This window comes from Symsagittifera roscoffensis, chromosome 9 (genome assembly GCF_963678635.1).
Source record: "Symsagittifera roscoffensis chromosome 9, txSymRosc1.1, whole genome shotgun sequence".
Taxonomy (NCBI): domain Eukaryota; kingdom Metazoa; phylum Xenacoelomorpha; order Acoela; family Convolutidae; genus Symsagittifera; species Symsagittifera roscoffensis.
Genome location: NC_087070.1, coordinates 9,140,162 through 9,167,541, shown reverse-complemented (window position 1 = coordinate 9,167,541; position 27,380 = coordinate 9,140,162). Strand labels below are relative to the sequence as shown.

General features: G+C 32.4%; 2 protein-coding genes across 3 annotated transcripts in view; one reads left to right on the top strand and one right to left on the bottom strand.

Moving 5' to 3' along the window:
* LOC134854121 (hypoxia up-regulated protein 1-like) overlaps window positions 1–27,380 on the top strand; it is a 506,694-nt gene that overhangs the window by 162,947 nt on the left and 316,367 nt on the right. The gene's annotated exons all lie outside the window — the stretch shown is intronic.
* The window catches only part of LOC134853879 (uncharacterized), an 87,271-nt gene that overhangs the window by 58,877 nt on the left and 1,014 nt on the right, over window positions 1–27,380 (bottom strand). For both annotated transcript variants that reach the window (XM_063869834.1, XM_063869835.1), the window contains exon 2: window positions 7,659–8,466. In XM_063869834.1, the coding sequence (XP_063725904.1) occupies window positions 7,659–7,692 (34 nt within the window). In that variant the 5' untranslated portion in view covers window positions 7,693–8,466. The remainder of the gene's footprint in view (window positions 1–7,658; window positions 8,467–27,380) is intronic.

Sequence of the window (27,380 nt, the reverse complement as noted above, 5' to 3'; positions counted from 1 at the left end):
ACATCAAACAAGGCTTCTCAAATATCAGAGTGAAACCCTGAATGTTCTGGCTGCACTTTAAGGCCAAATAAATGGTTTTTGGTTGCATAACTGAAGAAATGATCCGATAATTTTTACGGTCTACAGTGTCCATATTTTACTAGATCTGCTACAATCTAAAAAATTTTTTTATAGAATTCATCAATTACATCTGAGAATTAAAAATTTGAACACAATTAAATTTTGAAAAGCTATTATGGAATTGGAAAACCAAATAAAAAAACGAAAAAAAAATCTTTTTTCAATTTTTTGAGCATAAAATTTTAATTATTTTTTGAGAGTTTTTTGCCAAAAATTCGCTAATTGAGGCTTCCAAAATTAGTTTTTGTAATTATAATCATATAGAGAAAACTTTTCTCGATCGCTTCACTCGCTCGAAGTTTGAATAAAACACAAAAAATTTCAAACCAGTCTCATATTGAAAATTTGAACTTTTTAAAGGTTATTCGAGTCACTACTGAAAAGTATTTTGCATTATATACCACTGCGATGATTAAAACGATCAAAACAAATTCGAATATAAGATTTCAACCCAGTTTCAATGGTCGGAACAAACAACTCTGTAACAAATCAAAAGTACGTTGAAAAAATGTGAAATTTGATTTTTGTCATTTGCTTGTCTCCAAATTAGAGATAAGATATACTTAATGCTTTTTCATTTTATCAACCTAACATTCATCTCAAATATCATTAAAAATAGGATCTCGTTGACAAACTTTGAATGTTTTTTAAACATTTTCTACAATAAATTGAGTTAATTTACCTTTTATGATTATTTTCAGCCATTGAAATTTTTCAAACAACTAACTATGATAACAGTTTGTTACAGTTCAATTTAATTTTACTTAATGAATTCTGATTTGATATATCAACAAAAACTGTTTGATATTCAACTCGAAAATGAATACCGAAGAACAAATTTTCCTATCATGAAAATGTCATATAAAAATTTTGACTGCCAAAAATTTTTTGGACAAGGATCAAAATTATCAGGTTCAATTTTTGCGTTTCGAAGGTTTTTTACGTGATAAACGATTTCAAAAACTAAAACGCATGATAGCACTTGTCATGACGATTGAAGTATACGAACACAATTAAAATTTAGTAAATAAACATAAACGACTAGAATTGCTTCAACAAAAACAAATAAAGAAAAAAAGAAAGAAAATATATTTTTTTGAAACTGTTCACTTAAACTTTTAATTATTTTTTGAGAGTTTTATGCCAAATGCACTAAATGAGGCTTCCACAATTGTTTTTTCAGTTAAACCAAATTTTATTTAGCCTAAATTGCTAGTTTTCATATAAAGCGAATGTTATTCAATCACTAAAACTCAAAATTATAGAAGTTTTTCTCAGCACATTAAATTGCTATCCAAGTCACGACTAAAATGATTTTAGTTTAGATTGAAAGGGCTTTAGTATCTCTAAGCAGTATTAAAATGTTATCCGAGTAACGACTGAAAGGGTTTTAATTTGGTATATCACTCGACCCATTCCGATGATTGTTTGTGGTAACTGAAACAAAAACAAAGAAGAAAACTGTGGAAAAGAAACTGTGGAAAACAAAAACTGTGGTAACTGTGGAAAACAAAAACAAAGAAGAAAATGGAACACATCCGAATAAAGGGTTGCTACTTGTTTTTAAGAGTCAAAACATAAAACTCTGTAACAAATCAAGTAAAACGCCTTTTTGATTACTTTTTAGCAGGTCAGAATTTTCAAAGAATTATAAATAATGACATTTTTTACGGTTCAACTTCATCTCACTTGTCTTTTGATGAATTTTGATTCGATATTACAACCATCAAATTTTCTTTGGCAACCATCAAAAATATCAGTTTAAGCTTTTCAACTTTCGAAGATTGTTTACGTGATTAAAAATTTCCAAAGCGTTTTATTGTAAGACGCAACGTTGCAAAAACTGGTATTTTGTAGGAATTTTGTTTTCCAAAACGTTTCTACATTTTTAGGATAAAGACAAACAAATCAATTTCAATATTTTTTTGCATTTTCTTCGTTTCGACGATAAAAGAAAAATTTCCCGATGCTATTCAGAGATTTTTGATGGCGCCATGAATTATCCCTAAAAATTATTCCTGAACAGTAAAAAAAATGCATTTATGAGGAGTTAAATTTTTATTTTTATAAAATATTGAAGCTGGGTAGAAATGAGATCAAATGAGATAAAAACTTTTGAGATGAAATGAGATCAAAAACTTTTGTGATTATTTGCGACTTCCTTCAAAAACAATTTCAATCAGGAAGCAAATCAGATCTTTTCTTTGTCGTTTTTGTTAAAAAATCTCCAAATTTTAACACAAGTAATTCTTGTAATTTTCATGGCCCAAAGAAGGAATTTCATATTCCAGTTCTTTTGCAGAAAAAGAACAGTTAAAACTGGTGCAAGACATCAAGATTAGCTTTCCAACATATTTTTTTTCAAAATGAATTGATACGGTAAATTCAGGTTCATTTGTTAGGTAAACATTTTACAAGTAAAACAAAATTCTAAATCCAGGTGCTAGATTTTTTGATTTTCACGAAAAATATAATTTTTTGAGATAGCAAAAGTAATAAATTGTAATCTTAACAGCCGTGAAGCTTCTAAACATCAAAACTTTTTCGTAAAACTGACCTCATCCTGACGAAAAAGAACGATAAACTCCCCAACTCCCAATAAGAAGGAAAATTTACATTGGCTGAATCAATTTTTTCATTGTATGGCTCTATATCATATCCCAAAAATGAGGGCGATGATTCCTTGGTGATCTAAACAAAAACATTTGTCAAAAAACAAAAAAGACCTAGAAAAAATCTTATGTGACCAAAAGCTTCCATCAAAGTCTCAAACACAAATTGCATCTCAAACCTTGAATTGAAACCAGACTAATGGGGGAAAAGATGATCTATGTGCGTAAGTGCTTCAATTTTCAGGGAAGCGAAATTTGAATAAAAGTGTAAAAACAGCAAAGCTTTCAACACAGTATTCGTTTACCGCACTTCAGGGACGTTAAGCGTATAGATACGGCCTTAAAATGTGGGTAAATTTTCTATTATATCTCACAGAGAGAGTTCTGTATAATAAATGAGGAAAGTTCAGTCCGACGACAGTTATTCAAGAAAAAAAATAAAAACTCCTTTATCAAAATCAGATTATTTTTTGAGCACTGTTTTGGAACAAGTCCTTCAAAAAGCTTAAGACTTAAACCTTAAACATTGGCTTTCGTTGATCACAGTTTTATTTCAAAAATGAATTGAACAAAAAAAGTTAAATGAGCATTTCGATACAAAAATTATTCGAAAAAACAAACAAAATTTCTAAAAATATTTGAAATGATTACATGTTACACAAAGCTTAGATTTTATTTTATGAGCTTCAAAGTGCCAAATTAGCGCTACATGGTGCTTTATTTAAAAACTTTCCCATCCCAAAACTAAATTTTCAATTACACTACCTTAAGTAATTGCATTACTTGCTGTACTCGCTCAAATTTGCACACGACATCAAAAGTTCAATTTTTTTAAGATAAGAAAACATACTTAGAGTTTTCTCATATCATTCTATTCACAATTGAAAGGGCTTTAAAATGTTTCAACAGTCAACTCATCGTAATTATTACTTCTGGTACTTGACCTAGCGTGCAAAACAAGTAGAAAAATGAACATAATCAGCATTCAAACACAAAATTCCATTCATTTTCAGAGGTCGTAACAAAAAGGAGCAATTAAGCATAACTCAAGTTTTATAAAAAAAAATTTTTTTAATGTGCTCTCAAGAATTGTGCATAGCGCTGACAAATTATATAATTGACTAAATGGATCTCATTAGTTTCTGTCTCTACAAACCAAAAACATACAAACAGAAAGTTTGTGTCATATATTTCCATAGCACTATTTCCGAGCAAGAAAAAAACCATTCCAATAGCGTTTTGTCAAACTTATCAGGCATGAAAAAATGTCGTATCAGACCATAAACAGCTTAAAATATTTGATAAAATATTTGAAATATTAAGCGAGTCAACGTTTGCGATTCACGTTTCGACGTAGGCGGATTAAACACATGTCAGCGTTTGACCAAAAAAATCTTAGTCGCGAAGGGCTTATAATCAAACTCAAAGTCGAAACAAAAATGTGAGTTGCTTGGTGGAAAAATAAAGTCGAACACAGAGTCTAAAAATCGGAAAAATCGAAACCTAAATTCAAGTAAATTTCAAGACATTTAATTTTATCGAAAATTTCTAAACACTTTTTTGATTTTTTTTGTATGAAACTTGAGCGAAAATTTTCGGCATAGATCAACTTCCATTTAAATGTGCTGCGCTTAGCGACAGTCATTCGAGGAGAGTAGTTTACCGAAATCATAAATTCAAGAATTTACCTTCAAAACAATGAAATGTAAGGGCTCCTGCGGGCCCTAAAAGTTAATATATGTTTTCGTAAAACAAATATTAACTTTTAAGAAACTAAAACAGAGTTAATCAATCAAGTGGTGGTTCTACGAAAAATTAATTACAACTCTTCTTATCCTGGTTTTTTGATCCATTTTTTTACTGTTTATGGCAAAGGAATTTGATGGTGTTTGCAGCCACAAAAACTTTTCTTAGTATGGTGTCTTATCAATTTTTTTACTGTGCCTGACAAAGCATTTCAATGAGAAATTCAGTCACAAAATCATATTTATCAACGATGGATTCATTTTTTGCAGCAACTTTGCTAAACCAAAAAATTGAAATAGCTGCTTTACGCGAATTATTACTATTTTGCTTGCCTTAACATTCTTGCTGCATTCTGATTGTTGGACAACTCGACCAATATACCCTCCTTAACAATCTTCCCAAATCATCAAGAAAAAAGGAGATAGTTAAATAGATTGGCAATCTCTCCGGGTCTACATAACATTTTTTTATAAAAGGAAAAGGAAAAAAGTTATCGTCAAAACATTAAACTGTTGATTGAGTTTCCGAAATAAATTTACCGTTGAAGTTCAATTCAACCATCAGATTCAATTATGATTCAATTTTCGAAAACACGAACAAAAAAGCAAAGAAGACCGCTCGTGTCAAGGCGAAGCCCTGAATGTTCCGAATGCTTTTCGAGTTCTACAGAGAAAAAAAATTTTTAAAGATAAATTTTGAAAAACATTGACCAACGCGTTGAGTAAAGTACAAAGTGATATGTTTCGCCTATGCCAAATCCATGAACAGACCAAACAGCCTGCCTAAATTTTATTTGGAACACTTTCTAGAACGTATTAAACTACCGCTGAAGCATTAACAGCACGAATTACATCGGGAAATAAATATTCCAAATTGTTAAGACTTTCAATTTTTAAAATCTCGCAAATTTACGCAAAAAAATCACATTTTTTTTCAAATTTTCAAAAAAGTTTTCAGACGATAGAACAGTTCCGTCAAAATTACAGGTTAAAAAAATTCTAGTAGTGAAAAAAACCACCCGGAGCTCAATTGTTCCGCCACTTTCTTTGGAAGTTGAACAGCGTTTCTAAAAGTAACATCAAATTTGATATCGCTGCAAATAAACGTCAATCCATGATTTTACCTGTTTTTTTCCAGATGGAATAAATATATGAATAATAATGTTTGTGAAACAATAAGGTTTTGCGCTTTTAACATATATTTGTTTGTTGCTAAAAACTTGTTCACAAGAAACGTAATAAAACTGCCGTTTAAGGCAACTATCCTCAAACGTATTTCAATTTTGTTCCGAAATGGGCGCGGTTTTAGGGCCTATTTATTAGCCAAAGTAACAAATCTGGCTAAAAATCAGTTCCAATTTATTTTATTTCCAATTTACATTATTAGCTGTGAAAACTATCAAAGCGTGTGGCGTAGAAAAAAATTCTTTTGTTTTGAAAACTTATCGTGTTTTATAAATACTAATTGAGACACTCTAAAATGCAGTTTGAAAATTCAGATCTTTGCCTTGTAAATCACAGACTGGTCGTATTATCAGGACGGTAATTTGATCAGATTCGATATGATATGTTAATGTTTTCCAGAGGATGATCAGACAACATATTTCCAGCATATTTCATAGAAGGCTAAAACTGCCAGTTTTCATGGTTAAAGTTAAGCAAGGAACCAATTTTATCGAAAAAAGTTAGATGACTTGAAAATGCTATAAATAATTGCAAAAAAATCAAAATTTAGGTAAATAAAAACTGCAACATTTTATTGAGAACTTGAGCATTGAAGGCAGAAGATCGTCCCAAGATATGACTGAATATTTCCAACAACAAAACATGTGTATCAGAAGTATCTTCGACAAACAAAAATCAATTAAACAAAAAAATACAGACAAGACTGCTCGTATCAGGGCGAAACCCTGATTTTTCCGGCAGCCTCTCAAAGTCTCTGGAGCAGTAATAACAACAAAAAAAGTAATAAAAAAAATGAAACATTTAAAATTAGTTTGGGATTTTCTTTGTGAAAAGCATACCCCCACACGCCAAATAATGAGTAAATTGATAAATTTTACTCCTATTAACTACTCAATGATGGCAAATAACTTCCTTCAACCAAGTTGGAATGATTTATAAGACGGGTTAATTCTCCGCTTGTGCGTTAGTAGCGCGAAATATATCGCGCGTTAATTGGCCCAAACTGGCCAAAATGGCAATCTTTAAAGACCCATAGCTTTAGGGATTGTGATTACAGAAGAAATACATTTTCAAATTTAAACTCAGGATAACAATACCTTTCCAACGATTTTTAAAAAAACCCGTTAAATTGGCTAGTTAAAAAGTCGAAATTTGTCTGAAGAAAAAAACCCACACCGAGCACAAATATTTGTTACTTTCGTTATGTAAATCGGAACAAAAACCGAAAACACGGCCAAGGAAAACAGGAACGCTCGTATATCATAAGAGTGCCCTGAGTGCTCTGACTGCCCTTTATCCCTATCGAATAGTTTTTTGGGAAAAGAAAATTATCGAAAAATTATAAAATTTGGACAATATCCAAATTAATACGTACGATAATCTAGCAAGAATTCAATTTGAAACGATTTTGTTGTGCGGGGAAATTCGCCAAGCATGAACAATTTGTGTTACGTTTTCAAAATTATCGATAAAATTTTCAAAAAGCGCATAAAATAGTCCAGAGCATGACCAAATTGATAATTTTCAAACTAGCAAAATTTTGCAAAAAATGATCGGATGTAAAAGTTTTTTTAACAATTGGATTTCAGGGAGTCAATCACCCTAAACAAACCCGCCAATCATAAGTATTCCGTTTTCTTCAAAAGTCTTTTACATTGTGTGTTGAGGGGGATAAAATGAATAAATAATTTTAAGAAAATTCTGTTTTCTCATCTATTTTGTCAATTATTCAACCAAAAAAAAAAAAAAAACGTTTCAATTGGCCTTAAGTGCAGTTGGAATATTCGGGGCTTTGCCCTGATATACGAGCAGTCTTGTTGTTGCTATTTGCCGTTTTTTGCCGTTGTTTTCGAGCACGTAAAATGCGTAGTTTGTAGTTTCAGGGATTCAAGAAAAGCCATTATGGATCGATCTGTTCATGGTTGTTCATGTGATTTGCATAGGGGTGTGGCCAATGTGTTCTACTTTCGTGCATCAATGATTTCAAATTTCTGACCTGATTTTGTAAGTTGATCTGACTGTTTGAACATTTTTGCAGCCACAAATGTTTCTTTTCAGCGGCGGGGCAGTCGAAAAATTGAAGCTTCCTGTCTCGATTTTTACCCTCACATTCTTTCTCTTTATCTCTCTCCTTTCCTGTAGATAGTCCAGGTTTCCTTCGGTTTTAATAGAAATTTTCAGGTAACAATCAATAACAAAGTCAACAAAATAGGGTATATATTGATTGTTCTTTTTGCAAGTCACTTTTAAATCAATAAGGATCGTACCCAATGCAAAATACTGGCCTTTTCAATACATTTTCAGGAAAATTGGGTTTCAAATAAAACAGCTATATTAGATAATAATATACTCGATCATAATGAAGGTATCAAAATTGATTCAAAATGTGTAAAAAATAAGGTTCTAAGTTTAAACTTTAGAAGTCCATTCTATCAAAATTGTCCCCAATTAGACTATTAACCACTAAAAAGAAGAAGGCTTTTCAAACCTCATGTTATTCGTTATTTCCTTTTCTAATTCCGCAAATCTTCAAATCTGTCGTTATAAAACTGTTCAGAGCGACGTTTTTACTAGCCAATCGGTCAATATTTTTTCCCTGAAGTGAAATGTTTCGAAAAAAAAACAGACGGTTTTTCGCAGTTGTTTCCTCGCTAATTGCGTGTGATGAGCAGAATTTAACTGACGTAAATGTAAAACACATTTAATCTTTGCTAAGAATGAAGTCGGTGGTCATAATTTGTGTTTTGTTCTGCTCAAGGTAGCTTCTTTTCTCTCTCCTAGATGCAATTACGGTTAGCAGATAGCTGAAACACAAGTCTATTCAAAGAATAACGCCATTACCACTAAACAGGAAATTATAAAGACATTTTCCAGACAGAAAACGACAATTTACAATAAGAGTACTTTGTAATATTTTTGGTCTACAAACAGAGAAAAGCTTAAATTTATAGAAAAAAAATAGCTTTTTCAGAAAAATTAATCGGCTGGAAGAAAAGGAAATGGTCAGAGAGAAACCGTCTGTTTTTGACAAGTCCTTTATAAATGATGTCTATTTTTTAGTACTGAGAATGCAATCAGACAACTACTAACAAATTTATGGATTGTCTGGCCGTGGAACTGGGTTTGAAATTTACTGCCCACGGAAAAAAATCTGTGTTCATAATTTCATTTACGCCGCGGTAAACAACAAAAAGGAATTTTTCTATAGGTACCATCAAGTCATATTTGCGTCTGTAGTTACGCATCCCTTGTCTCTAAATCTGATTTTATTTTTCATTAATCCTTAAAAAGAAATTCCTCATAAATCATTTGACAAAAAAGTATGTGCGGTTTCGGGTTGTTTTCGCTAAAAGAGTTTTTAGAGGCTTAGTTGCAAAAAGCAAAAATGCTTCACCGTCAAAATCAACAACCACTTAATTAAAATCTGGGAGAAGGTGAATTTTAAGACCGTTAACTATCATATAGAATGCGTTAACAACCGACAACCGGCTAGGAAATTATTATTTTAGTTTGAAGAACGATAGAGGGGTCACTTCAAACTTTAATAGGTCTAATAAAACCATGTACGATTAGTGAACGTCGGTAACAAATTCTCCCTTTCACTATAAGTAAAGGGGTACCTAATTTTAAAGAGGTCTTCAAGTAGTAGTACGTCATAGCGCGCCCACTTTGAACCAAAATTCTGAAACGAAGTTATGAAAAAAGTTTTCAAGCCTTGCGCTCTTTAACTTTTTTCCAGTTATCATTTCTGACAAATTGTCTTTTGTTGTGAATTGTCGCGATACTTTTTATCCAGCTTAGACAAGGCAACGTTTATGGTATAGGATGACATATTGCTTTTAAAATTTTATAATTTAAAATTATATGCGCACATTTTTAGGAGTTTCGCCTGATAAAAGTGTCCATAAAAGTGAAAAATAGTCAATTATAACTAATTATAAAAGTTTTATATCGCTATTAATCGATAAAACACTTATTGAAAATCGTCTAAAATGGAATTTTTACTACGAATTTTTAATCCCCAGCTCTAATTCAATTATAGTGGCTTTATCATCTTTATTTTTCAAATATCGGCACCCCTGATTAAGTTGTTTAGTTTTTTATTAAAAGGTTAACAGTTTGTTTTCATGAGGCTAAAACACAAACATCGCCATTTTTTTAAAATAGTTAAAAAGCCAGAAATTTCAATAGGCAAGTTAAAAAGCAAGAGGTTCAATAGGACCAAGTGGAGTAAAAGAGTTAGGCACGTTTAATATAAGGAGAGTTTGTACAGAAAATATATCATCTTTAACGGTTGTTTTTTGGGAAGTTTGAGACCCGATAAAATTAATTATGAAAAATCACATTCGAGATGCTTTTTTTCCTTAGATATCTTGGTCGAAATAAACAATATTGAAAAACACAACCATTTTGATGCTGTAATTCAAGTCTTACTAATCTGATTGCATTTCTAGCTGCATGGATAAAATCGTTTTCAACAAATGGATGAAATTTGTTAAGAAAACTAAAGGAAAAAATTAAACTACGAGTTTTTGAAAATTCTCCTTCCCATGCTATCTAAACAAGTGATATATATCGAATATAGCAAAGATTTAAATAGACCCAATAGGTTGCCTCAGTTGAATTTGGAACGAGTTTTTAACGTTCTACATCTCTGCTCAAGCGTTATTTGCATGAAATATATCGCGCGTTCACTATCATAAATTGGCCAAATTGGCAATCTTCAAATCCCCATAACCTGACAAAAAATGACCGCAAATGATCAGATGAAATATATTTTTCAATTTATTTCGATTGACAACAAAAATCCACTGAAATTTGTTAGCTTAAACGTCGAAACTTGTCTGGAGAATCAGTGTTCCTTCACCGTCTTCAAAAGTCGGAACAGTGACAATTTAGTTCAAAATATTTATCAAAAAAAACACAAACGCATGCCGCAATGAAAAACGCAAACGCATGCCGTTAAAACAAATAACATATTGCAATGCAGTTGGGCTAATTTCTTTTTCTAAGCCAAATAAAATAACCGCTTTTGTGTTAAAAGCATGAAATCTACTGCGCGTTGTTTGTTTCAATAAAGCAAAAAAAGTGGTATACTTTAAAATCAATGATTTTACAAAAAAAATGAATACAAGCGAAATTTTTTTAAATTAAATTGAGGTCGAGACATCAACAGTTTTCAAATGCTATCAACAAACAATATAACTTGGCCCGGAGAAAAAAATCAATCAAAACAAATGTTTCGTATTTTTACTGAGACTAGAAACAAAAATAGCAAGACAAAGATCAATATCAAGAAGCACAAACCTATTCTGTTATGTTTAGAACTTGTGCTCAACTTGAAATTGCTCTTCGACCTCCATTTTTAGTCTGCAAATGTAGTCAAGGGACGTTCTGAGCTGCCTGCACTGTTTCTGGCTCTTTTTGATTGAGTAACGTTGCACTTTTGGAAGGCGCATTGAAACTTTGGAGCAAAGAAAAAAAACATTTTTGAAAAAGTTTTCCATGAAGCAAAAAAATCGGTACAAGATTCTAAGACCAATTTGATCAAATTGTTAAATATTGACTTATCAATTATTCTAGGAACCAATCTTCGAAAGTATGTCAAAAGTTTCCAAAAAGTATCTAAAAACGCTTTTTTGGCTTGTTTTCACAAAAAATTGCCTGCGCAGACAATTTGGTCAAACTAGGGCCGTCACAGTGATTTGGGAGAGCTTAGAAAAACAATTGGGTCAACCTAAAAAAAAGGTGCAGAAAATTTTCTAATTTTTTTTTGAAAATTCAACCCCTCGAGAAAATCCTAGATCCGCCCCTGCCTCAAGTCACTCTATTTTTCAGACCTTTAATCAAAAACCTTCGTAATCACGTCGGACGTATTGAAAACGATCGCTGGTATAAACCGCAGTGCTCAATTGAATTCTTGGATGCTTGCATGGGCTTGCATAAGTCAAACGACTTTAACTTTGGGGTTGCATTTTTAGAGTGAAAAAAAGGAGCCTTTGAGTAACGCTCAAGTAGAACAATTGATAAAGGCAAATAAAGCAACCATTTAAAAATTAAAGACCAACGATGCTTTCAAGGGCTAATTGTGATGAAAACCTAATGAAAAAAAAACATTTGATTATGAGTGATTGATAAAAATGTGTCAGGCAAGTTTTGAGCCGACTCTTACACGCGAAAAAACTCAATTTTTTTGCGCGAAAAAGTAACATGGATATCTTTTTTCACTATTGAAAATCAAGCAATTCTTTTGCGCTGCTTCAGGATGTCGGAATGTCTGTTGACAATGGTCGGTATAATTTGTCATCAAGTATACTTTGTCTTGAGGTCTCTGTTGACAAAACACCGGCGTGGAAGAAGCAATAATTCAACTGTTTTTTGTAGAAAAAAAAATTGGCTACGACCCTAGACAGAGCACTTTGATATTGCTGTTGAAAAGTGCTTTTTGAAAATTTGACCCTTGATTCTTAATTTGGACAATTTTTTTCTTCTAAAACGTTCTTGGACAGTGTTGGGAGTAACCGAACGTCCCAAGAAAGATTAACGAGCGTGCTCTTTCCTCTGAGTATTTTTTTAACTCAGTGTGGTTTATTTGCGTGGAATTACTTAATCGGATGGATTTTGCATCCATTCTTATATTTAACAGCAAAAACTAGAAACTAAAACATGTTAATTTTGTTAATTCTAGTGTTTTGCACAAAATTTATAAGTCGCTTAAATCCCCCCTCTTACATTTAGTGGCAACAATTCTCCCCTCATATTTATAAGTCGCTCAAATCCCCCTCTTACATTTAGTGGCAACAATTCTCCCCTCATGTTTGAAGGGCGAAACGTGCCTCTCATTCCGGGCTGAGGTGCTCGACTCATGATTCGACCGAAATGTTCGAACGATGTCCGTTTTCGACTTTTTCAGTCGAATGATGTCCGATTTCGACTTTTTGAGTCGAACGATGTCCGTTTTCGACTTTGTTCGACTTTACCGGACATTGTTCGACTTTGTTCGACTTTACTCGAATTTGTTCGACTATACTGGACATTGTTCGACTTTGATCGACTTTGTTCGACTTTATCGGGAATTAGCAGAAGAGTCTTGAACTACAACGACACTCGGACATCATTGGACTGTTTCTGTCAAATCACCTTTCAAAAACCTCAACCTTGGCAGCCACAAAAAATAAAAGAAAAAGACACAAAATTGAGCATCGTAGATTCGTGTAGCCCGAGTTGTTGGACTTAAGTTTCAATGAAACAGACCAAAAATGGCTATGTTTTGACCGGTTTGTTTCAAAATGGCTATGTTTTGACCGACTCGACCCAAGCTGGCTATGTTTCGACCGACTCGACCAGGATAAGGTGTTCGACAGTGTTCGAAGCAAGCCAATTACTTTTGAACGGACTCAGCCGAATGAAAATTTTATCGACCGCAGCCCATAAATTTTTAATGACTCGAAGTAACTAGCGGTGTTTCGAACGTCTCAACTAAACAAAAATGTTTTCAACTGTAATCGACGCAACTGAATTTAGAAAAAAAAATTCCAGAACAAGGCGGAGACGGCGCAATTTTCCAGGCTAATGCGGAGGCAGCGCGCCTTTCTAGATTAAGGCGGCGGCGCGACTTTCCTAACACTTATCTCTATAGCTGCTAACACTTATCTCTATACACTTATCCCTATATCTCTATTAATTTAGGGGGGCGTTATGTTTGAGGGGCGAAATAAGCTACTGCATCTGATAGGGACGACCTGTATAAAAGGCCAACCATGCCACACTCCGAAAACAGACGACTACTTTTTCAATTTATCACCTGTAATCAACCTTGTCAAGGTACCAAAATTGATGTTTTACCAGAAAATTCTTGAAGAATTGTTTGATGACCTTTTTGTTTGGTTTCGAAGAAGACAAAACGGACAATCAGAGCCGTCCTGAAAAAACCCTTCCATATATGTCGAACACAGGATGTACTTAACAAATAAAACCACATTAGGTGTTAATTACCATGGGTAGCGCGGCATAGGGTACATTATCATAAGGGATAAATTTGCCTAGGCTTGATTGGTATTTAGCGTAGAATGACATAAGCCTAACTTACATAAGCTAGATTGGAATTTAAAATATTTAATACTACTCGCAAGGAATCTAATAACTTCCAGTCTAGAGAAGAATTTTGAAAAACAAAGGGAATCTTAGAAAACTCCATGGCATGTTGTTATGTATCTTGCTATTAATTTAACTCGCATCTTGAATGCACAGCATAACGTGAATGACAAAACTTTTTAATATCAAGATTAGTCTATAAATAAAAAAACAATCCCGTCAGATTTAGATACAAAAAATCAGTTTTTTTGGTTTGAGAAAATTGCTTTAATTTTTTTGTTTCAAATTTTTAATTCTTTTTGTTCCAAAAATGAAAAATAACTTCAACAAAAATAAGCAGTAACAGTCCAAGTAGTTCAAAGTCGAACAACAGCTAGCGCAAAGCATAAGGTTATTCAATGTTTTTTCAAGAAAGAAAGTTTTTTTGCTAGAGTTTTGAGAGCAAAATGGCAATCTTAGCTAAAAATAAATCATAAAATAGATCAATAACTCTTCACTCAAATTTGTCCAAAAAAACCAAAATATGACTGGTTCTACTCCACAATTAAATGAAATTTATAATTTTAAAAATTTCAAATTTATTCGGTGGATTTTAAATTATAGGCAGCTAGAGAAAAACTAAGGGATGACAGTACAAAATCCACAACAAAATTGATTTAGAGTCAAAATATCGATTTTTCAGGAAAAACTTTAGGTTAAGTCTAAAATTATACAACAGTGTTTTAGTGAAAGCTCATTCAAATACATTGACTCAGTTAACAAACTACATTCAAATCAAATCCTATAAAAAACAAGAGAACCAATTACATTTGTGCGTTTGTTCGAAGTGCACACTTTATGCAGAATAAATTTTCAAATTTTATACGTTACTAGGGGGACATTCTACGGTTGTTCACTAAGTGTTAGAGATTGTAGGGCGGATCAAAATTGAATATGACATGTTTTGAGATTCTGGTTTTAGATTTACGTTTCATTTTTGAAGTCTGGAAACGGCAGTTTTACTACTAAAAGTCCGCGGTCGGAGAAGCAATGTATTAAGTGAATGCAACGCAATAAACTCCATGGACGCAAAACTTCGGCGATTTTTTTATGCGAAAATGATGAACAAGGGGTATTAGTGACCACACCATGTTTAAGCGCGAAACGCATGAACGTCTTAGAAGCTTATTTCAATTCAAAGTCTGAATATTTTTCTCATCGCAGGGCAGGGCAGCGAGACATGTTAGGGCAAGGCAAGGCAGAATAAGGCAAAGCAAGGCGAAGGACGGCCGCGCAAAATAAGGCAAGGCAGGGCAGCGCTAGGCAAGATTGGAATTTAAAAAATTTTGTACTACTCGCAAGGGATCTAATAACTTCCAGTCTAGAGAAGAATTTTGAAAAACAAAAGGAATCTTAGAAAACTCCATGGTATGTTCGTATGTATCTTGCTATTAAATTAGCTAGCATCTTGAATCCACAGCATAACGTGAATGACAAAACTTTTTAATATCAAGATTAGTCTATAAATAAAAAAACAATCCCGTCAGATTTAGAAACAAAAAATCAGTTTTTTGGTTTGAAAAAATCGCTTTAATTTTTTTGTTCTAATTTTTTAATTCTTTTTGTTCCAAAAATGCAAATTAACTTCAACATAAATAAGCAAAACAGTCCAAGTAGTTCAAAGCAGTAACAGTTCCAAGTCGAACCACAGCTAACGCAAAGCATAAGGTTATTCAATGTTTTTTTAAGAAAGAAAGTTTTTTTGCTAGAATTTTGAGAGCAAAATGGCTATTTTAGCTAAAAATGGATAATAAAATAGATCAATCACTCTTCACTCAAATTTGTTTAATAAAACCAAATTATGACTGGTTCTACTCCACAATTAAAGGAAATTTGAAATTTTAAAAATTTCAAATTTTTTCGGTGGATTTTAAATTGTAGGCTGCTAGAGAACAACTAAAAGATGACAGTACAAAATCCACAACAACATTGGTTTAGGGGCAAAATATGAATTTTTCAGGAAAAACTTCAGGTTTAGTCTAAACTTATACAACAGTTTTTAGTGAAAGTTCATTCAAATACCTTGACTCAGTTAACAAACTACATTCAAATCAAATCCTACAAAAAACGTGAGAACCAATTACTTTTGTGCGTTTGTTCGAAGTGCACACTTTATGCAGAATAAATTTTCAAATTTTATTCGTTACTAGGGGGAAATTATACGGTTGGTCAATAAGTTAGAGATGGTAGGGCGTATCAAAATTGAATATGACACGTTTTGAGATTCTGGATTTAGATTTACGTTTCGTTTTTGAAGTCTGGAAACTGCAGTTTTACTACTAAAAATCCGCGGTCGGAGAAGCAATGTATTAAGTGAATTCAACGCGAGAAACTCCATGGACGCATAACTTCGGCGATTTTTATAGGCGAAAATGATGAACAAAAGGCATTAGTGACCATGTTTAAGCGCGAAACGCATGAACGTCTTAGAAGCATATTTCAATTCGAAGTCTAAATAACTTTCTCATTGCAAGGTAGGGCAGCGAGACATCTTAGGGCAAGGCAAGGCAGAATAAGGCAAAGTAAGGCGAAGCACGGCTGCGCAATATAAGGCAAGGCAGGGCAGCGCTAGGCAAGGCTTAGCGCAAAGCAAGGAGAAGCAGTTTAGTGCTAGGCAAAGGGGAGCAGGGCAGAGTAATGTAAAGTAGCGCAAGGCAAAGCAATTTAGGGGCAGCGCAAGGCAAGGCCCCTAGAGGGGCAGCGCAAGGCAAGGCGGCTAAAGGTTAAAGCGGGAGGTAAATGTAAGGACAGAGTCCCGCGATCAAGAAAATTTCAAAATTATATTTGTTGTTTGGTCCTTTGCCTTGGCCAAAAGCTTAAGTTTTTCGCGACCAAATGAATAAGATATAAAAAAACTGAAATACTTTGAAGTTTTTTTTTAAATTAATAAAAAAGACTTTTTATCAAATGAACTAAAGTTATCAAAGCAACCCAAAAAGCATTGATGTGTTCCGGTTCCGTTGCTTGCTTGAAAAAGTTTTAGTGAATTGATTCACGCTTCGAAACAACGTGATATATACTTTAATTTTTCATCGTTGAACCGGTTCCGAGAAAAAAAAATTTGCGAAACAATTCACGCTAAAAATGAAATCCAAAACTTAGGAGTTTTATGGCTCGAATTGCAGACTTATCAAAATTGTCAGCCAATTGATTTTAGGGACGAAACACGACGAAAAAATTGAAAGTCGTTATCGCTATAATGTCTTGCTTAGAACATTTTTCACGCCATTCTGTGCAATTCACGGTTTAAAAAAGTTTAATTAGTACACAAGTAGATCAGTAGAGAATATTTCAGAGCTGACTCGTTCTAAGCGTTGTTATAAGCATAAGTCATATAAGAGGTAGGGTTCAAGTGAAGCATGAATAACCAAAGTTCTTCAATGTTCAGCTTATTTTAATTGTCGAGTTTTTTGAGAAAAGTTCTCAGGTAGGCCTTGGTCGTTCAGAATGTTTGGAAAATCAATCGACCCTTTAAGTTGTTAAACACTCAGTTTTAAGATATAAATTGAATGTAAAGGTAAAATTCATAAGATCCAAGGCAAATCTTGATGAAATCATATTGAAAAAAATATATATTTTTTAAATTCTTAAGATTTAAAATTAAAAAGATGGAAGAATAAAGATTCAAGGTTAAGCCTGTGCGATCTGACTTAAATAATTAGTTTTAGGGTTTATGATTTGAAACCAAGAAGAAGCCTTGATTGATAATTAGATAAATTAAATAAGTTTAAAATATGTTAACTGCAAACGAGAATGTTTTTTCAAAGGTCTTGATAATCTTGATGGTTTCATCTTACAAGGTCTTGATGATCTTGATCTTTATTAGGTTCGTACTAATTTTTTTTAAATTGTTTTAGGGTTAAGAAATACAGGAAAAGATGATGATACTCAAGAGCGTGGAACATTCTTTAAATTAACATCATTCAATTTTCATACTGTTTTTGTTTTTTTGTTATGTTTAGGAAATTTATAAAATTGAAATAAAAACTTCAGAAAAGTTACTGCAACTGCAGATTTGAAGTGTGTGATAAAGCTTATTGTCGAAATCTTTTTATTCAATTATCGCAATACTTATCGTTTATTATTCAAAAATTATTGCTTATTAAATCAAATTTACGGCTCTATTTAATGCAGTTCATATAATAGCAAAGATGATTTGATCCACAATTAGGTTTCAATTCATGTTGACATTTTGTTTTTGTACATTTTTTTCAGTTAATTTGTTTTACTAAAAAAAATAGCTTAGTAACTTATTTTTACGGTTAATTTTGCATGCAGTTTTTATAATAGTTGAATAGTAATTTTACTGCACAAATAGGTTTGAAAATTTGTTGTCGTCGTTGTCTACTTTTTGCTTTGCGATGCAGGTTTTTGGTTTATTGTCTTTTTTGTGATCTGGTTTTGTCTTAGGTATTGGCTTGATTAGACTTAGTGAGACAAGGAAATAAGCTAATTATTTTATCAATTTATTTCGATTTGCTTAGTTTTTTCTAAATCTAAGTTAATATTAGGTCTGCTTGAGGTTATTTGGTCGCACCAATTGAGCTTAGGTCCGGGTGGCCTTCTCATAGAGTAATGTGGGATATGGTTCACTGTCTGTTCGTCAAGCTATCATATTTGCGGCCGGATAGATTCGTGCAACTTCTTAGTTTAATACCAATCCTACTCGTACTCTTATATTCCCTTGTCTCAAAAGATCTAGAATATAATGTTAATCTTTGAGGTTAGCGGAGAGAAGAAAACAACTGATTCGTATCTGTTCTAATATATTCTCCGGCTGAAACTATGAATAGTTTCAGTTTTACAAAATATCGTAAATTTTACTAGTGGATCTTGGTTGGTTAGTTATAAAAATTTTACTGTTATAAATATCAAAGTATTTAATAAATACTTGTTTTCAACTGGTTTCATTTTGTGCAAAAATCATTTAGCCAATAAGAATGTCTAATGATTGTGATTGGTTATAAGTTTTGCAGCATCCGTTACTTCCATCAAGAGAATACCCCTCCCTCAGCTTTATGACAATTTCTCCCTTTTTAATGGGGGTCGCAATTAAAAGATCTTTAGGTATAAGTTATACGTTGTAAAAGTGACGCACATAGTCGGGTAATACATTGCTTATTTGTTGTTTAGCAATTTCAATAGAAAAATAGGGGTACTTTTAAAGAAAAAAAAAGAGCATGGCCAGCTTAACTATTCGAATTGTACAGTAATTGCAAGAAAAACGTCTGAATAATCTTTATAAATAGGGTATCAAAAGACCAAAGTGTCTACAAGCTCACCTGTCATGTTAGCTATGATTTAATTTAATGATAAGATATTTTGATTAATTAAATGAATATCTCCACAAAAATCGTTAGTTTTTGATGGCAAGAAAAATTTTAAAAGTGCTCTTTCGGTAAACTTGAAGTTCTGCCTTATTTTTTTTTGCTTTCTGCATACAATCAGTTTTCAAAGTTTTGGTCTCTTTGGTCTTCTGTCTTTTCGGCTGTTCGACCGTTTGACTTATTCTGTCAGAAACCCGACAGGAGAAATGAGACTGGGAAGGGAAATGGATTGTATTAGAAACCAGATTTGGAACCCGTCTTGTTTGGTCTCTGGAGGCCATGTATTAATTGCAGGACGGCCCATAGGCACAAACCATACAAAACTAGGATTAATTGAAAATTCTGAAGGTCACTCTCTCAAAATTCAACCTAAAAAGCAGACGAGCAAAAGTTCTAACTGAAAGGACCAAAAGTGGTGATTGACTAATACTGGTTAAATTTTTCCAACAAAATTTTTCCAACAATTTTTCCAACAAAAAAAATACTTGTAAAGTATCGTAAATTAGCAAAGAAAAAATATCAAACTTTCACAGAAATTTCAAAAAGTTAGCTTTTATTTAGGTGGGGGTTGGTCTTTAAACTCAATCTTTTTGAATTTTAAACCAGTTTCAGATTGCAGGTCATCCAGTTGCACTATTTAAATAATGTTTTTTTTTTCGAAAACTAATCTATTTTGAGAGTTTGGCTAAATTTGAAAGCAGCGTTAAGGTTAATCTTTGTATATCCTGCATCGCAGATTTTAATCTGATAAAAGGCGCCCATTTCATTTCTGAAGCAGATCAAGTATCCAATCTATAATTGTTCTTTTCAGTAACCCCCTGAAGTCAAATTAAATTTCCATTATAAAACAACAACACAATCGCTCATTTCTGAATTGCTTTTACATCCTTGAATAAAGAACGAAGTCTAAATATAAGATGCGATATTAAGCGTTTGGACCGGGCATATTATCAACAAGACTGCTCGTATATTATGGCGAAGCCGTGAATGTTTCGACTGCACGTTATAACCAATTAAAAACTTTTTTGGTTGAATAATTGACGAAACAACCGAAAAAAAGGAATTTTTTTTTATGATTTTTATTTCAATTTATCCCCCTTGTTTTCACTCTATATCGCGGGTTAATTCTCCCAAATTCACCAAGCTAGCAATTTCGAACCTAACGAAAAATAATCGCAGGGGAAATTTTTTTTTTAATTTGACCTCAAGACAACAAAATCTCTCAGACTTTTGACGGAACAATGTAAAACAATTCCGTCAAAAATGCTTAGTTAAGAAGTCAAACACTGACTGAAAAAGACTGCTCGTTTATCAGGGCAAAGCTCTGAATGTTTCGACTGTATTTTAAGGCCAATTTAAAGTTTAGAGGTTGAAAAAGCGACGTAACCAAAAAAAATTAATTTTCGTTTTTATATTCATCCCCCCATACGCTAATGTAAATTTCAAAGAGATTTTTTTTGTGTCTCGTAATCTAATAATAATTGGCCCAATTAGCAATTTTCAAACCCCCATAGCTTACGACAAATGATCACAAGTAAAATATCTTTTTAAATTTGGTCTCCAAAAACAATATTTTGGGGTCTATAACCAATTATTTTGTCCATTATTTTTGTCAATAAACATCTATCATAGTTCATTATCATCGACGAGAATCCAAAGCGGAAGTTATATAATTGTCAAAAACAATTTTGTATTGGTTATGTTTTTTCGGTTGCCTTATATACCATCAAACAATTATGTCTGATAAAAACCACTAATTCAAAATGGTGATTTTGAAAATAACTATTTTCCTTCAAACCGAGGATTTCAGCCCGCAAAACTTCAACATCGCAGGGAATTTGTTCTAAAAAAGGAATTATTAACTCCCGACAGAATACTAGGTTAAATGGTAGAAACAATTCATCCGAAAAAATATCTGGATCAACTTAGAATAAAAGGCCAAAATTGCTAGAACTTCTAAGCCTTAAATCTAATATTCAGTTTACTGTGATTTAAAAAATTGCAGCCGTTGCTTCTGTCCATTTAACGGCTACTGCTCCGACTTTAAGAAAAAACGGATAATTCAAGCTTGTGCTTTTTTTATTCAGTCATTTTTTGGCAATCGTAGAAGGAGTTAGTATCAAAAAAATGTACATCATTGAAAACACCCAATCCTTGAATCAAAATGTAGAAAGATATTTTTCATTGATTGTTTTTAGCAAAATTCTGTGAGGATGAAAATAGCCAATTTGGCCGAGCTCTGGACTGAATTATGCGCACTTCGAAGATTATATTCATGCCGCTGAAAGCGTAGCACTAATTATTGATGCGTGGAAAATATCACACTCAAAAATTGTTTCAAATTCAACAATTGAGGCTCGCCAATCGGTCGTATTAGTTTCGTAGGACTCAATTTTTTTATATCTTATATTGTTCACAATTTGTATGCGACAATTTGTATGGGACCAACTTGTGTTTTTTTATTCAGTCATTTTTTGGCGATCGAAGAAGAAGTTTGTATCAAAAAAACGATCATCATTGAAAACATCCAATTTTTAAAGCAAAAAGTATAAAGATATTTTATCATTGATTGTTTTTTGCAAAGTTCTGGGAGGATGGAAATAGGCAATTTGGCCGAGCTCTGGATTAAATTATGCACACTTCGAAGATTGTATTCATGCCGCTGAAAGCGTAGAGCTAATTATTTATGCGTGGAAAATATCCCACTCAAAAATTGTTTTAAATTCAACAATTGAGGCTCGCCAATCGGTCGTATTAGTTTCGTAGGACTCAGTTTTTTTATATATTATATTGTTCACAATTTGTATGCGACAATTTGTATGGGACCAACTTGTGTTTTTTTTTCAGTCATTTTTTGGCAATCGAAGAAAAAGTTTGTATAAAAAAAACGATCATCATTGAAAACATCCAATTCTTAAAGCAAAAAGTAGAAAGATATTTTATCTTTGATTGTTTTTTGCAAAATTCTGGGTGGATGGAAATAGGCAATTTGGCCGAGGTCTGGATTAAATTATGCACACTTCAAAGATTGTATTCATGCCGCTGAAAGCGTAGCGCTAATTATTTATGCGTGGAAAATATCCCACTCGAAAATTGTTTTAAATTCAACAATTGAGGCTCGCCAATCGGTCGTATTAGTTTCGTAGGACTCAACATTGTTAAATCTTATATTGTTCACAATTTGTATGCGACAATTTGTATGGGACCAACTAGTGTTTTTTTATTCAGTCATTTTTTGGCGATTGAAGAAGAAGTTTGTATAAAAAAAAACGATCATCATTGAAAACATCCAATTCTTGAAGCAAAAAGTATAAAGATATTTTATCTTTGATTGTTTTTTGCAAAATTCTGGGTGGATGGAAATAGGCAATTTGGCCGAGCTCTGGATTAAATTATGCACACTTCGAAGATTGTATTCATGCCGCTGAAAGCGTAGCGCCAATTACTTATGCGTGGAAAATATCCCACTCAAAAATTGTTTTAAATTCAACAATTGAGGCTCGCCAATCGGTCGTATTAGTTTCGTAGGACTCAGTTTTTTTATATATTATATTGTTCACAATTTGTATGCGACAATTTGTATGGGACCAACTTGTGTTTTTTTTCAGTCATTTTTTGGCAATCGAAGAAAAAGTTTGTATAAAAAAAACGATCATCATTGAAAACATCCAATTCTTAAAGCAAAAAGTAGAAAGATATTTTATCTTTGATTGTTTTTTGCAAAATTCTGGGTGGATGGAAATAGGCAATTTGGCCGAGGTCTGGATTAAATTATGCACACTTCAAAGATTGTATTCATGCCGCTGAAAGCGTAGCGCTAATTATTTATGCGTGGAAAATATCCCACTCGAAAATTGTTTTAAATTCAACAATTGAGGCTCGCCAATCGGTCGTATTAGTTTCGTAGGACTCAACATTGTTAAATCTTATATTGTTCACAATTTGTATGCGACAATTTGTATGGGACCAACTAGTGTTTTTTTATTCAGTCATTTTTTGGCGATTGAAGAAGAAGTTTGTATAAAAAAAAACGATCATCATTGAAAACATTCAATTCTTGAAGCAAAATGTAGAAAGATATTTTATCTTTGATTGTTTTTTGCAAAATTCTGGGTGGATGGAAATAGGCAATTTGGCCGAGCTCTGGATTAAATTATGCACACTTCGAAGATTGTATTCATGCCGCTGAAAGCGTAGCGCCAATTATTTATGCGTGGAAAATATCCCACTCAAAAATTGTTTTAATTTCAACAATTGAGGCTCGCCAATCGGTCGTATTAATTTCGTAGGACTCAAAATTTTTAAATCTTATATTGTTCACAATTTGTATGCGACAATTTGTATGGGACCAACTTGTGTTTTTTTATTCAGTCATTTTTTGGCGATCGAAGAAGAAGTTTGTATCAAAAAAACGATCATCATTGAAAACATCCAATTCTTGAAGCAAAATGTAGAAAGATATTTTTTCTTTGATTGTTTTTTGCAAAATTCTGGGTGGATGGAAATAGGCAATTTGGCCGAGCTCTGGATTAAATTATGCACATTTCGAAGATAGTATTCATGCCGCTGAAAGCGTAGCGCTAATTATTTATGCGTGGAAAATATCTCACTAAAAAATTGTTTTAAATTCAACAATTGAGGCTCGCCAATCGGTCTTATTAGTTTCGTAGGACTCAATATTTTTAAATCTTATATTGTTCACAATTTGTATGCGACTATTTGTATGGGACCAACTTGTGTTTTTCTATTCCGTCATTTTTTGGCGATTGAAGAAGAAATTTTTATCAAAAAAAAGATCATCATTGAAAACATCCAATTCTTGAAGCAAAATGTAGAAAGATATTTTATCTTTGATTGTTTTTTGCAAAACTTTGGGTGGATGAAAATAGACAGTTTAGCCGAGCTCTGGACTAAATTATGCACACTTAGAAGATTATATTCATGCTGCTGAAAGCGTAGCACTATTTATTGATGCGTGGAAAATATCCCACTCAAAAATTGTTTCAAATTCAACAATTGAGGCTCGCCAATCGGTCGTAATAGTTTCGTAGGACTCAATATTTTTAAATATTGTATTGTTCACAATTTGTAAGCGACAATTTGTATGGGACCAATTTGTGGTTTTTTATTCAGTCATTTTTTGGCGGTCGAAGAAGAAGTTTGTATCAAAAAAATGATCATCATTGAAAACATCCAATCCTTGAATCAAAATGTAGAAAGATATTTTTTCTTTGATTCTTTTTTCGCAAAATTTTGGGTGGATGAAAATAGCTAATTTGGCCGAGCTCTGGACTGAATTATGCGCACTTCGAAGATTATATTCATGCCGCTGAAAGCGTAGCGCTGATTATTTATGCGTGGAAAATATCCCACTCAAAAATTGTTTCAAATTCAACAATTGAGGCTAGCTAATCGGTCGTATTAATTTCGTATGACTCATTTTTTTTACATTTTGATTTTATATGGCTCACAATTTGTAAATTTTCAATTTTTTTTTCTCGCGACCAATTTAGAGTCTTGTTTTTATCTGCTTTAAATTTTCATCTTTAGAGGGCACTAAGTTTTCGAGGCTGTTTTTTCGCAGAATCTGGCTGTGTCCACTTTTTTGTCCTGATTTTCGAAGAAGGAGCAGATTTTTGATACTTGGGTTTTTTTTATGCAGGCAATTTCCGACTTTTAAACTAAACATTTTTGACGAAAATTTTTTATACCGTCTGAAAGACTCTTTTTGTTGAGCTCAAAGCTCAATTTTAAAAAGATACGTCAATTGTAATCATTTTTTTGTAAATTTTTTGGGGTTTGAAAGCTGCTAATTTCACCTTCTCTGAATAATTAACGGGAGATATATATAACACGGGAGATATTTTCTAACACGCGTAAGCGGCCTTTTAATTCTCTTTTTTCGATTATGACGTCAATTTTTCAGCAAAAAAAAACTTTTAAATTGACCTTGAAGTGCATTCGAAACATTCAGGGTTTTGCCATGATATACGAGCTGTGTTGTTTACTATTAGTTTTGAAGTAATTATGGAATTTTGTCTATGAAGTACACGGAAATGTGCAAACTCGGGACGACTATTTTGGAGTGTGTAGTATTCTGTTTAGTGCACGTACCGAATGCTAGTCTGCTTTCGTTCTGATCTAGTTTAATTTTTATCCAACCCCGCATCCAAGTTTAGGCGTAAGTAATCGGTTATAACGGACTATTATGATGATATTTTCACAATTATAATTGATTATAATTACCAAATTTGGTGTTAAAAGGATTTTTAATTGATTTTAATTGTGAGATTTTCCAAGAGACTATAATCTCCTATAATCGATTATAAATGATTATAGTTCTTGGAAAAATTTCCTAAAATCAATTATAATTGATTATAATTTCCTATTTTGCCATTTTTTGTCAATTCAAAGCTACATTTGAATTACATCTAATGGGTTAATAATTTTGTGTCAATGAGAAAATCTCTAAAAGAGAGATACCTTGAAGACTTTGGTTCATCTGAACACAAAGTTCTACCACGACACAAAAGTTTCATAGAGATCCTTTCATATTAGTGGAAAGGTTCCCGCGGTAGATGAAAAACAATTCTTCTGAACTAATCATGAAATTAAATCAACTTGCTGATGTTTTGGTGGTTAAAAAAGCTTAAACTATGCATCACTAAACAACTCTAATGGTGAAGAAATGAATAAAGAACCTTATAAAATTGAACTGCTTGGAAAACTTTATAAAAACATTTTTCTCATTTTCATAGGAACCAACGTCTACAAAATGCATAAAGTATTAGCAAATTAGATACAATTTCGAAGACAAAATGGACAATCAAAAAGGATTATAATCAATTATAATCGATTATAATGGATTTTTGTGCACAACTAATGAATTAGAAATTTTTTTAAAAAAGTGGATTATAATTAATTATAATTTGAGTTTTTAAAAAAAGAGAGATAATAATCGATGATTAATTAATTAAAATCGATTCGATCTCAATCTTAGTAGGACTGGTACTAAAATTGTAATATAATCGATTATTAAACTGAATGCGGCTTAGCCCAAATTGAAATTGAAAAAAAAATCCTTTTAACCGTTTTGTCAGGTTAATTTAAATCAGCACTGTAATACGGATGATCTACGCATATCGTTTACTTGAATTTTTTTTAAGGTTACATGGTGCCTCTTTTAGACTAACATCAAGAATCGACAGTCTTATCCCACTCTAAGACAACAAATGCCTTAAAATAAATTAAAAATCTCCTTTAAAGGTCAATCATTTTTTTAAGATAGTTTTTGCTATTGGTCTTACTTTATCGATCAGAGAAGATAATAATTTGCTATTAAAAATAAAAAAAACGTTTTGTTTTAATCATATTATCTTTTATCCTTATTGAATACAATCGATAGTTTTTGTTTCCTTTTTTATTTGGAGCTCAACCCGCTGAAACGTTAATCGCACAAACAGCAAACAATTTTTGTGAATTGATTTTTTATAAGTTTTTCGAAGAAATGATTTTTCTATTTTCGGTAAAAAAGTTTCTTGCGGTTAGCTGTTAAGCTTTGGGATATAGGAGGCGGCATAGGAAATTCTTTTAAACTGCATATAAACAGATAAAATTAAATATTGACATCCACACGCTGTATAAATTTTTGAGTACGTTTTAGTGATTATGAAATGCAAGTGTTTTTTCAACGAAAAAAAATATTTAAAGCAAATGTTGAGAAGAATTTAAAAAGCAATAAAAGTTGTCTGAATCAACCGTGAAATTTCCCCCAAAAACAAGTTAGGGGGTAAAACATGAATTTTTCATACGGTAATTTTGTAGAGAATGTTTTATCGCCTACATAGCATATTTCATCGAAGCATAAAAAAAAATTTAAATGTTTTGTTGCAAAGATAATATGGGTAAAATTTTAAATGAAATTTCATTCTCAGTATTTGTATGAAATGTATTTTTAAGCAGAGGTAAATTTCAGAACTATTAAATGTTAGGGGAAGAAATTCTACGGTAGATCAATTAAGGGGGGCAGATATGGTACGGTTGATTCAATTTTTTTTTTGAATTTACAGAAACACAAAAACTGTGTTTTTAGTTGATGGCCATAGTTTTTGTTGATATTGATACGGTCGCGCAATGAGGGGAGTCTGAAATTTGGTTAACCCTAAATTGAGGAACGACAATTGAATATGTTGCGGGTTCGGTTGATAAAGCGTATTGAACTCTCTATTGAACTCTCTATTGAACTATTGAACTCTCTG